The sequence below is a fragment of the Lepidochelys olivacea genome (genome assembly GCF_965140295.1).
Source record: "Lepidochelys olivacea isolate rLepOli2 genome assembly, chromosome: 9".
NCBI lineage: Eukaryota > Metazoa > Chordata > Testudines > Cheloniidae > Lepidochelys > Lepidochelys olivacea.
Window position 1 is genome coordinate 102630210 of NC_140419.1, and position 13289 is coordinate 102643498.

A 13289-nucleotide genomic window follows, 5' to 3' on the forward strand; every position below is an offset into this window, starting at 1 on the left:
ACGGGTTACAGTGGACGAGAAGCTGGATATGAGTCAACAGTGTACCCTTGTTGCCAAGAAGGCTAACGGCATTTTGGGCTGTATAAGTAGGGGCACTGCCAGCAGATCGAGGGATGTGATCGTTCCCCTCTATTCAACATTGGTGAGGCCTCATCTGGAGTACTGTGTCCAGTTTTGGGCCCCACACCACAAGAAGGATGTGGAAAAATTGGAAAGCGTCCAGCGGAGGGCAACAAAAATGATTAGGGGACTGGAACACATGATTTATGAGGAGAGGCTGAGGGAACTGGGATTATTTAGTCTGCAGAAGAGAAGAATGAGGGGGGATTTGATAGCTGCTTTCAACTACCTGAAAAGGATGGATCTAGACTGTTCTCAGTGGTAGCAGATGACAGAACAAGGAGTAATGGTCTCAAGTTTCAGTGGGGGAGGTTTAGGTTGGATATTAGGAAAAACATTTTCACTAGGAAGGTGGCGAAGCACTGGAATGCGTTACCTAGGGAGGTGGTGGAATCTCCTTCCTTTGAGGTTTTGAAGGTCAGGCTTGACAAAGCCCTGGCTGGGATAATTTAGTTGGGGATTGGTCCTGCTTTGAGCACGGGGTTGGACTAGATGACCTCCTGAGGTCCCTTCCAACCCTGATATTCTATGATTCTATAATTCTAGGCTCGAAAGCTTGTCTCTCTCACCAACAGCAGTTGGTCCAATAAAAGATATTACCTCACCCACCTTGTCTCTCTAATATCCTGGAACCAACAAGGCTATAACATCACATACATTAAATGGATACTCTCAATCATTCTTTATATTTTTCCTGTATTGCTAGCTCTCAAAATCACTTTCTCCTTTTCTGATGGACAGACATTGTTTTTTCCCATGGTCTGTATAGAGCTGAAATTAACAGACATTTTTTGTTTACAGGAACATTGTACAACCTCCAAATATGCCTTCCCATTCTGAAAATGGCAACACTTATTTTAAACGTGTCTCTACTACGCAAAAGGCTCCCACCTCCCAAAGAAGGGAGTTTATGGAGGAGATGGTATGATGGGATAACATGCTTTTGGTAATTAAATATTTATGGTAAATAGGCCCAATGGCCTGTGATGGGATATTAGATGGGGTGAGATCTGAGTTACCCAGGAAAAATTTTTCTGTAGTATTTGGCTGGTGAATCTTGCCCATATGCTCAGGGTTTAGCTGATCGCCATATCTGGGGTCGGGAAGGAATTTTCCTCCAGGGCAGATTGGAAGAGGCCCTGGAGGTTTTTCGCCTTCCTCTGTAGCCTGGGGTACGGGTCACTTGCTGGAGGATTCTCTGCTCCTTGAAGTCTTTAAACCACGATTTGAGGACTTCAATAGCTCAGACATAGGTGAGAGGTTTTTCGCAGGAGTGGTGGGTGAAATTCTGTGGCCTGCGTTGTGCAGGAGGTCAGACTAGATGATCATAATGGTCCCTTCTGACCTAAATATCTATGAATCTATGACTCTAAGGGCTGTATGTGCGGATCTGGCAAGTCTCACTATTTCCAGGGGAAACTCCCTGATTTTGAATTTATTTTAAGACAGATTTTAAAGTCTTTAGGCCAGATTCTGATCTGTTAGAACAGTGAAAATCTGGAATAACTCTAATGATTTCAATAAAATTACGCCAGATTTAGACTAGTGTAAATAAGTTTAATCCAAACTTTCTCTCTCTCTCTTATGTTGATGGATATTCATTCAGTCACTTTTTAAGGCACTCAACCCTTTGTTCCCACAATGCCTTAGAGCCTAAAGTCTGGGATGAGGGCCAAAACTACAATACAATAAAATTGCATAGGTAAGGTTCATCTGTGAAAGAGACAGAACTTTCTCAGGGGCCAATATCGAACTGTGGAACATACACCCACAGGCACTAAAGACCATCATAACCCTCACTATCCTTCCACTCCTGGTGCAAGGTACAATTCTACCTGCCTTGTTAATATAAACAGAGAGCACAGTGTACATTTAATATATTACATTACTTTGAAGAAAAGAAATAACCCCCAGACACAGAAACTCTCCTCCCTGGGGAGAGGAATACAGAAAGAATGAACCACACATGACAGGGTCTAGTCACATCGCTTACCACACTTCTGGAAGATGCTCAATTACTACTATGATGAGGGATATTTTACAACCTGAACAGAATTCAAATATGTGATTCACTGAGAATTTTGAAATCTCCCAGCCTGACATCCTTACAATAGTCTGAAAATCAGAGTCTTTTGAAGATGCAATGAAAACTAATCTTCGATGGGACTCTGACTGTCACACACATGCTGTGCCTGCACTAGGAGGTGCTGGAGAAGGACACATTTATCACAACATTTTGGGCGGTAAGTACACAGATACTGCATGTCCATTTATCCCAGAAGGGGTTGGACATTACAGTAACTGCGGGAGTTCACACTATTTCAAACCTCCACCAAATAGCAGCTCTTCCGATGAAGTGAGCTGTAGCTCACGAAAGCTTATGCTCAAATAAATTTGTTAGTCTATAAGGTGCCACAAGTCCTCCTTTTCTTTTTGTGGATACAGACTAACACGGCTGCTACTCTGAAACCTTAAATTATTCAGTAAGTCTAAGATATCTAGAAATATCCTTCCCCTCATAGATTTGGGGCTTAAACTACATGTCTGTGTTCTTCTCATTGACAGCTTTTCCCAGCTAAAGAAGCCCTTGTTTGCCCACCTTTACTGGTAGAACAGATAATGTTGCACTTGCTCTGAAATCAGGATTGACAGATGGTTGTGTAGTTTTGAAGATTAAACAGTATTCCTAGAACCCTGCTTTTAGCTTCAGCCTCAAGTCACAAGTGTTCAGGTAGCTGGCTGGGATGAACCTGTCCTGTACAGAACCCAGTTCTACAGAGAGGAGTTGTTTATAGACCAGACTTCAGGTAATTGTAATACAACATATTTCTGGTATATTTTATACATAACGAAGTGTAAGTTTATTTGGATAATTACAGGAGTATGAATAAAGAGAGGTTACTCACCTTGTACAGTACGTGGATTTCTTTGAGACATGTCCCTGTGGACGCAGCACTTCGGGCGTACTCACACCCCAGGCGCCTTTAATCAGAGAGTTTTGGTGATAGTGCCGATTCGGCCTGTGCATGTGCCCTACGCTTCCTCATCCCCCACTCTGAGGCTATACAGGGCTGCCCGGGCGAACCGCCCTCAGCTCCTTCTCTACTATGATGCCCCCAGAGGATTCTCCAAAACAGAGAATAAGGAGGATGGGTAGTGGAGCGCGCGTAGAGGGACACATCTCCAGTTACTGCACAGGGTGAGTAACCTCTCCTTCTTTCAGGAGGGCCCCTACGGTGCTTACCAAGGTGATTACTGAGCAGTACCCCAGGCTGGAGAGGGGAACTTCAGAGCCAAGTCAAGACTCAAGACAACCCAGCATTTCCAACAGCAGCATCTAGAAGACTAAACCACTGAATAATGGTTGAAGAAGGTATGTATGTAAGACCAAATAGTAGCCTTACAAAATGTCCAGAATAGAGACATTCTTGTGTAATACCATAGAAGTAGATAGAGATCTTGTGGAACAGGCCAAAACTCTAGAAGGAACCTATATATCTGACAATTTATAGCACAATATGATATAGTCAGAGATCCACCTAGAGAGTCTCTGGGTGGAAATCGCCAAACCTTTGGATCTATCTGCAATAGCCACAAACAGTCTGGGTGATTTCCTGAGTGATTTAGTTTTGTCTACATAAAAGCCTACCACCCTCCTAACATTCAAAGTGTGCAAAACTGCCTCCTCTCTCATCTGATGAGGCTTGGGGAAAAAACAGAAGGTGGATAACCTGGTTGATGCGAAATTTATATGACATGTTGGGTAAAAATGTAGGGTGTGGGCATAATGAAACTTTATCCTTGGAAAATACTATAAAATGGAGAATCTGCCATAGAAACCCTATTTCTCCCACCCTACAAGCTGAGGTGAAAGCAACCAAAAATGCTGTCTAAAAGATAAACTGATGAGGAAAGATGTAGCCATTGGCTCAAAAGGAGGCCTCATATGGCATTTAAGTACTAAATTCAAATCCCAGAAAGGTGTGGGTTTCTTAACTAGGTGAAAAATGTTCCCCAATCCTCTAAGAACCCTTACAGTTGTAGGATGGGTAAAGAATGAGAATCCCTCAGCTACTAAACGAAAAGCTGTTATAGTCAAGTAGACCCAGATAGAGTTCATAGATAATTCCATCTTTTTAGCTGTAGGCGCTAATCAAGGACTGATTGAGAGAGAAGAATAAACCGAAGGAACACCTCACTGGACACACCACAGGCTGAATCTTTTCCACTTGCGGAGATAAGTGTACTTTGTGGACTCTTTCCCACTGTTCAATTATACCTGTTTACCTTCTTGGAGCAAGTTGATTCTAGTCCCATGAACCATCAAGGAGCCAAGCTTTGAGGTGAAGTATCTTCAGGTTGGGATGAAAAGTACAGCCGGTGCCGTGGGAAAGAAGATGAGGAATGGAGGGGAGGCTGATCACCTGACAGTCACCTAGGTGAATCAGGTAAGGATACCATCTCTGTCTTGGACATGTTGGGACTATTAAAATAGAATCACAGAATCATAGAATATCAGGGTTGGAAGGGACCTCAGGAGGTCATCTAGTCCAACCCCCTGCTCAAAGCATATAATTCTGGCTTTGTTGTGTTTGATCTTGCTGATCACTTTCAGAATAAATGGTTCTGGGGGAAAAGCATATAGAAGGTTTCTTGTCCATGGAAGGAGGAAGGCACCTCCCAAAGAGAGAGTACCCAAGTTCCCCCTTGAAAACATTTTTTTGCATTTCTTGTTGATCACCATGGCAAAGAGGTCTATTTCGGGGGGGGAACCCAAGTCTGAAAAATTTGACTGAGAATTTGAGGATTCAACTCGCATTTGTAGTTCTGGGAGAAATGCCTACCAAGGTCATCTGCTAAGCTGGTCTGTATCCCCAGAAGGTAAGTTGCCAAAATAAGGATGGAAATGGCTATGCATCATTTGCAGAACTTTACCTCTTTGGCACAAAGGGAAGGGGACCTGGCTCCTCCATATCTGTTGATATAGAACATGCCAACTATGTTGTCTGTCAGAATCTTTATAGATTTGTTCCTGATTACAGGCAGGAAACAGATATAGGCATTCCTGACTGCCCTCAGTTTAAGGAGGTTGGCGTGTAGTCACGTCTCTTGGGCAGACCATTTGCCCTGGGTGGTGAGGGTTCCCAAATGTGTCCCCAACCCATCAGGGATGCATCCATTGTTACGCTGATAGAGGGAGTAAGTAAAACTAACAGAATCCCCATGCAGACATTGTCTGGGTCCCTTCAAAAATTGAGAGAGCCTTGTACCTGATGAGGGACCAACACTAATTTGCTCATACTGTGTTTGTTCAGAGTATAAACAGTACTGAACCATGTCTGGAAGCTGGCATATGGCATCACAAAGGTGCAGGCTGCCATGGGTCTGAGTAATTAAAGACAACTTCTTATTGATGTCTGTAGACTGACTTGAATCTTTGAGATGAGATTTTCTAATGTCAAGAATTTGTTGGAGGGAAGATAAGCCCTGTCTGAAATAGTGCCCAAGGAGACTCCCATGAACTCTATTCTTTCTACTGGGCTCAGAATGGATTTCTCAATGTTGAGCTGCAACCCTAGCTCATGGAATAGGGCCTCATCATCTTTATGGTGTCAAAGACCTCATTGTAAGACTAGCTCTTGAGTAGCCAGTTGCCAAAGTATGGAAAAACTATAATTTCCCGATGTCAGAGGTAAGCTGTGACCACCTCCAGCACTGCTGAGAATGCTTTTGGGGCAGACAAAAGGCCGAATGGGAGTACTCAATACTAAAAGTCATTCTGGCCTACTGAAAAGTACAGGAATCATTTGTGAGACAGGTGAATTGCAATATGAAAATAAGCATCCTATTATGATCGAGGGTCATAAACCATTTTCCTGGTTCTAATGACAGAATTACAGCTGTGCCGGATACCATCCTGAATTTTTGAGACCTAACAAAATTGTTGGGGACTCTTAGGGCTACTCTACACTCACAATGCTAAAGCGCTGCTGTGACCGCGTTTTAATGTGGCTTGTGTAGTCACTGCAGAGTGCTGGGAGAGAGGTCTCCCAGCACTCTAAAAAACCCAGCTCCACGAGAGGCGTAGCTACCAGCGCTGGGAGCGCGGCTCCCAGCGCTAGTGCACTGTCCACACTGATGCTTTCCAGCACTGAAACTTGCTGCGCTCAGGGGGTGTTTTTTTACACCCCTGAGCGAGAAAGTTGCAGTGCTGTAAAGTGCCAGTGTAGACAAGCCCTTAGATCAGGGGTCTCAAACTCAAATGACCACGAGGGCCACATGAGGACTAGTACATTGGCCCAAGGGCCGCATTACTGACATCTCCGCACACGTCACCCTCGGCCCTGCCCCCACTCAACCCCTTTCATGAGGCCCCACCCCTGCCCCGCCTCTTCCCACCCCTTCCCTGCCCCCATTCCAACCCCTTCCCTGAAATCCCCACCCCAACTCCACCCCCTCCTCCACCACCTGCAGGAGGGGTGTGGCGGGGGCTCAGGGCAGGGAGTTGGGGTGTGGGGTGCAGGAGGGGTGAGGGGTGCAGCAGGGGGTCAGGGTGCAGGGTGTGGCAGGGAGCTCAGGGCAGAGGATTGGGGTGCAGGGAGCAGCAGGGGGCTCAGGGCAGGGGGTCAGGGTGCAGGAGGGGTGCGGCGGGGGCTCAGGGCAGGGGGTCGGGCTGCAGGAGGGGTGTGGGGTGCAGCAGGGGGCTCAGGGCAGAGGGTTCGGCTGCAAGAAGGGTTCGGGGGGCGGGCTCTGGCCCGGTGCGCACCAGGGGCGGGGCAGGTTCCCTGCCTGCCCCCATGCCACTCCGGGAAGCAGCCAGAACCTGTGGGGGGGCCACAGGGGTCTATGCGTTGCTGTTGCTTCCAGGCACCGTCCCCAGCAGCTCCCATAGGCCAATGGGAGCTGCTGGGGGCGGTGCCTGGAGCAAGAGCAACACACAGACCCCGGGCACCCCCTTCCCCCAGGTCCCAGCCACTTCCTGGAGCGGTGTGGGGGCAGGGCAGGCAGGCAGGGAACCTGCCCTGCCCCCGGTGCGTGTCGGGCTGGAGCCTCTCTAGGTAAACGTTGGGGGGTGGGGACTGCGGGGAGCTGGCGGGCAGCAGGAAATAGCCCCGCGGGCCGCATGTTTGAGACCCCTGCCTTAGATCTAAAATGACTCTCTGCCCCTCTGTTCTTTTTCAGGAAGTGGTTAGAAAGTGGTTAAAATAAAACCCCTTCCCTCTGTGCTGAACAGGAACTGGTTCTACAGCACCCATTTGTAGAAGTGAGTCAACTTCTTGCTTTAACAGGGGCTCATGAGAGGACTCCCAGCAGAGGGACAGGGAAGGGAACTGGGTATAGGGGAGGGAGGTAAAATGGATAGCATACCTAATCTTATAACCTCCAGCACCCATTTGTCCAATGTGAGTCTCTCCTATGCAGAAAGAAAGTGGAGAGATGGTTTCCAAAAGGTGAAAGACGAGTAAAATAGTATACACGCATCTCAGTGTTGTGGGATAGTTTCAGGACCTTGACCAGGCCATTAAAAGTAGTGCTTAAGTGACGATGATGGTTCAGCAGCAGGCATATAGGGAGCAAGTGGTTCCTTTCTCTGGAATCTCAATTTTTTCTTATGCAGTTCATACAGTCTCTGGGATCCTGAGAATGAAGCATGCTGGGATCTTTGAGCCATCTGGGATCTACTAAACCTTCGTTTGTTTGTAGATCTGTAAATCCCGAGAGATCTCAGCATGGCTCTGGAATCCTTAAAAGTATGCAGCAAATCATCAGAGAACTCAGAAAACAGTTTGAGACCACTGAAGGGAAGGTCCTCAACAGTGTTTAGGACCTCCCTTGAGAATCCAGACATATGGAGCCAGGATGCCCTCTTCATGATTACTGCAGTAGAGATGGATTGAGCGGCAGCGTCGAATGTATCCAACGAGACGTAGCAATGTTCTAGCTAACAGATGACACGAGTCAATAATAGCCTGAAACTGGTCATGCTGATCACCCGGCAAATGCTCAATAAAAGTGATGAATTTGGCATAATTTGAGTGTATGGTATTTAGCCATAAAAACTTAAGAGTTGATGATCCTAAATTGAAGAGTCATGGATGAGTAGGTCTTTCTGCCAAATAGATGGAGGCATTTTTGGTCCTTATCATATGGTGTGGCCTTTGCATAATGTTGTCTGGCACATTTGTTCACTGCTGCAGGGAGTTCAGAGTTGGACGGATGAACAGAAATTCAGAGTCTTTAGCTGGGACATATTATTTCTTATTGGCCCATTTACAGATCAGCAGAATTGTTGCAGCAGTCCGCCAGATGGATTTTGCAGGATCCATCAGAGCCTCATTAATAGGCAGGGCAACTCGGGTAGAGGCAGTCCACTGGGGGATGTCCAGAAGCTTATGTTGTGACTCCATGACTTCTTCCAAGAGAATATGGAGGGACTCCACAACATGCTTCATTAACTATTGGACATGTGTGAAGTCATCAGTCACAGTCAGTGGGGAAGCATAGCCACTTCATTGGGGAAGATGAAGAAATATTTGTTTGGGGAGTTCCCTCTTTCTCTACCCTAGCCTCCTGCTAAAAGATTTTTGTGCCTGAGGTAATGGAGGAGGCACAGCTTGAGTAGGGGAGCATGTCACTCTGTATTCCCCATGAGAGAGACGAGGGGCATGGGATAATTGCTGAGGATATGTCGCCCAGTGATCCCAATGTGGCCACTGGAGAGGTCCAAAAGGCACTGGTGATGGCATCACCTGGTGCTTGAACCAGGTCGGGGGAACATGGGGCTGTCTTTGGTGCAACTCCCCCATCTTCTCAAAAGTGCCAGGATAGAAATCCCTTGTCTGAAGTGTCAGAGGAATCCTAGATCAAAATATTCGAATTGGAGGAAAATTCCTCCTCTTCAAGAAGGGGAGTTCCAGCATACTCTGCAAGTGAGAATCAAGTGGTACTGGAGAAATGTCCCACATTGGTGACTGGGCTTGTCTCGGTACCAATAATCTCTCAGTACCAACTAACAAGGGAAACTCCAGCTCCTCCGAAACAAACAGATCCAGCAAGAATCCAAACTTGTTCTGTTGTCGGTACCGAGAATATATGCTGCTCTGGCAAGTCCACTCCAGTCAAAGTGGACAATACCAATGAGAATGCCTTGGGGGGTGCCAAGATCATATGAGAGGCATGGTGTCTTTGCGGTATCTCAGTGGTCAATTTAGATGTAGATAGTACTGAAGGAGTTGTGGGTTCCGTTATCTTAGAGGTGGAATGATTTGATAAGGCAGTGTCCTGCTTGTGCGGCACCAAAGGTTTTAGTTACCGAGGCATGCTTGCTGCCCTTTTTCTCTGCTGAGCCCAGAACCCCAGGCACAGGATCCATACCAAGAATGTCTGGAGCCACAGCCATATCCAGGGTGGGACATGAGGTCCCCTTACTCTGCAGGGACCAAGGTCATTTTTGCGTTTGACTTTTTCTGTGGAGAATGACTATTTTCTGTGGGTCTTCTCCATGGATTTATCTCGGGTAGACCCAGATGAACATGGCACTATCTTAATTCAGCAACTGATGTCTGCGGGGCAAGCCTGGATCTGAGGCTGGTTGGAGGGAATGCTCCATCATGAGGAGTCTCACTTTTAGGTCCTGGTTTTTTCTTGCCCTGCCGTAAAAAGAAGTGCAGATGGATTACTTTTGGAGGATCTGAGACTCTCCCACGCAGCAGATACAACAGGAATGCCCGTCACTGACAAGGATGGCCTCTTGGCAAGAAATGCACCACTTGACACCTGGAGAGTCTAGCATATCCCAGGACAACAGTATGTAAAAGGGGAATGTCTCCCTCCCAAAAGGGAAAAGGGATCAAGAGAAAGTCCCCCCTAAACTCCTAAATAAAAAGTAAATGAAATAACTAAAGAAAAAACAAGAAGCTAAAGAAGGGCAACTAGGCTAAGAGACTTTGAAAGTCAGGCACACTAGTGCTCCATCTCAGGCAGAGATGGTTGAGAAGAAACTGAGGGTAGCTTATCCGTGCAACCATGTATAGCCTCAGCACGGGGCACAAGAAACCATAGGGTGTGTGCATGGCCGAACAGGCACCACCACCAAAAACCTCCGATTAAAGGTGCAAGGGGTGGGAGTATACCTGCAGTGGAGCACCCAACAGGACACTACTTGAAGAACTGATTATTACAAGTGTATTTACTGAGGTATAATGTGTATGTAATTGATAAGTACATGAATAGCCTACTGAATGGATGATGGTTGAACCTTAACAATTAGGTTCTTAGTAATTAATCAGGTGTAGTACACTGGACAATGCGTATTAATTAAACCAGAGGATTATTTACAATATCAGAGGTCTAACAACTTTGGGGCCCCTCTCTATTAACATGTATATAAACCATAATGTTAAAAGGGAGTTCTGCATGCAGAGGAGATGGAGAAGAGTTGTCTGTGTAATAGATTTGCATCAGTGGCCAAACTTCAGTGATCACCTGGTGTTTGAAATTGTCCTTTTAATTTAAATGTTTTGAATTCCAGTTTTTAAACCACATAACGTAAAGTGTGACTATAATTCCAAAATCTGAAGTTGTCAATGATTTTCCTCTGGGTGACCAAAGCATCTAACCCCCAGGGTACCCAACTGAAGCTCTCTAAGACAGTGCTTCTCAAGCTATCTGATGTGGGGGACCGGCAATTTTTTTTTCCAATGTGTGCGCATACTGGCAGCCGGTGGCTCGCGGACCCACTTTGAGTAGCACTGCTCTAAGGAAACATCTGATGTATTTGTTTGGAGCTTGTAACAAAGCCACCTGCACGACATCATCTATCACATCACAGATAATACTAGGCAGAGCACATACCTTGAACGACAGTACAAAGAAATCCCTCATTGTTCCTGGGCAGTTCTCGAACTGTACAGCCAAGTTCCAAGCTCATAAAATCAATAAGACAGGAGACTAGAATAAAAACCTTCAGCCTGGTATAATCTGTGCCCATAAAATCTCCAGTGACAGGCATTTCGGGCCCAGTATTAAATTTTAAACATGGGGCTTGTGACATTGCACTCCACATGCTTTATGAATGTGAATATGATGTAACTGGATTATGCTTTATGCAAAAGGTCTCTTGTAAGGTATCATTACAAATGTTATAACCTACTGAATATATTCATCCTATTTGTATGAATGTATCATTCTTGTATCTGAAACTAGAAATATGAAACAAGAAAAGGAGTACTTGTGGCACCTTAGAGACTCTAAGGTGCCACAAGTACTCCTTTTCTTTTTGCGAATACAGACTAACACGGCTGTTACTCTGAAACCTAGAAATATGAAAGAATTACCCTGAGACCCTATTGTAATTATGCAAAGTGTGGGCCATTAATGGTGGTTTAGGATCTTGATGGATCCCATTGACTCGGACATTTGGTTGTGAATGGGTTTATTTACCTGCAAGCCTTCCTGTGTAATGAAGAATGAGATCTTACAGTGACATGTCACTATGTCACATGATACTGGAATCCATCTTAAACCTGGTGCTTTTCCATTTAGAAGGAGGGGTGGGGACCCAGAGAGATTCCTGCCTTGGGCTAAAGCTATAAAAGGGGGTGGAACAGAACAAAGGGGGCTGCCAGTCATGAGAAATCCCCTAATTACCACCTGAGCTGGAACTAACAAGGACTGTACCAGGGGAAAGATTGGGAAAGACTAGGAAGAAGTCTAGTCTATGAAAGAGGCTTATTAGAACATCTCTAAGGGTGAGATTTTACCTGTAAACAAATTCTTAATGTATTAGCTTAGACTTGCGTGGTTTTGCTCTATTTTGCTTGGTGACTTACTTTGTTCTGTCTGTTACTACTTGAAACCACTTAAATCCTACTTTTTATACTTAATAAAATCACTTTTGTTTATTAGTGAACTCAGAGTAAGTGATTAATACCTGGGGGAGCAAACAGCTGTGCATATCTCTCTATCAGTGTTATAGAGGGTGGACAATTTATTAGTTTACCCCGTATAAGCTTCATACAGAGTAAAACACATTTATTTGGGGTTTGGATCCCATTGCGAGCTGGGTATCTGGGTGCTGGAGATAGGTGACCGCTGAGCAGTTTTTGGTTAAAGTCTGCAGCTTTGGGGGCATGGACCAGCCCTGGGTCTGTGTTGCAGCAGGCTAGCGTGTCTGGGTCAACAAGGCAGGGTTCTGGAGTCCCAAGCTGGCAGGGAAAACGGGCTCAGAGGTAACTTCAGCATGTCAGGTGACAGTCCCAAGGGGGTCTCTGTGATTGAACCCGTCATAGGGCTCATTTAACAACAGCAGGAAATACTGTCAGTAGATGCTATTAATATAGATTATTCATGATTTCAAATCCGTTATTTCAACAACTAATCATTCTGCCATTAAATCCATTCACATCAAGTTGAATAAAGAAAAGCCAGATTCTGATCTAAATTACTCCAGTATGAAACTAGAATAATTCCTTTAACTTTAATGGATTTACTACAGATTTACACAGAATCTAGCTGAAAGTATCCAATACCATCCCCAGAGCCATAAAAGGCAATCATTTCAGACTGCTCTGCATACAGTTTCTATCCTGACAAGTACATTCAGAAGAGAATTAAGCATACCACTCCCATAAAGATTCATCAGTGATCTATCCCTCTTGACAGTTGTGTCATTCCCATCACTGAAGAATCTGAGTATCTAACTGGCCCAATCAGCTGCTCAGATTCTACAGTGATTTGCAGATTCTGACCTGCATGTTACCCTCTTCCTTGGGTCATGCCTTCCCTAAATCAGATCTTAGGCCTTGTCTGCACTATGGGGGGAGATAGATCTAAGTTACGCAACTTCAGCTACGTGAATAACGTAGCTGAAGTCGACGTACTTAGATCTACTTGCCGCAGGGTCCACACTACGCAATGTCGATGGGAGATGCTCTCCCGTCAACTCCCCTTGCGTGTCTTGTTCAGGTGGAGTACAGGAGTCGACGGGAGAGCGATCTGCGGTCAATTTAGCGGGTCTTCAATGGAGCCACTAAATCGACCGCCGATGCATCGATTGCCGCATGTCAATCCCCTGTTAAGTGTAGACAAGCCCTAAGTTTCCATAAGAAATTTATTCTGTAAGTCAAAACTTTGCTGCAGGAAGAGTCAGAGATCACCAAGTGTTAGTT

General features: G+C 45.5%; 1 protein-coding gene across 2 annotated transcripts in view; it reads right to left on the reverse strand.

The window, feature by feature from the left end:
• Nucleotides 1-13289, reverse strand: part of TEX11 (testis expressed 11) — a 148016-nt gene that overhangs the window by 29835 nt on the left and 104892 nt on the right. For both annotated transcript variants that reach the window (XM_084638556.1, XM_084638557.1), the window contains one exon: nucleotides 10975-11045. In XM_084638556.1, the coding sequence (XP_084494682.1) occupies nucleotides 10975-11045 (71 nt within the window). The remainder of the gene's footprint in view (nucleotides 1-10974; nucleotides 11046-13289) is intronic.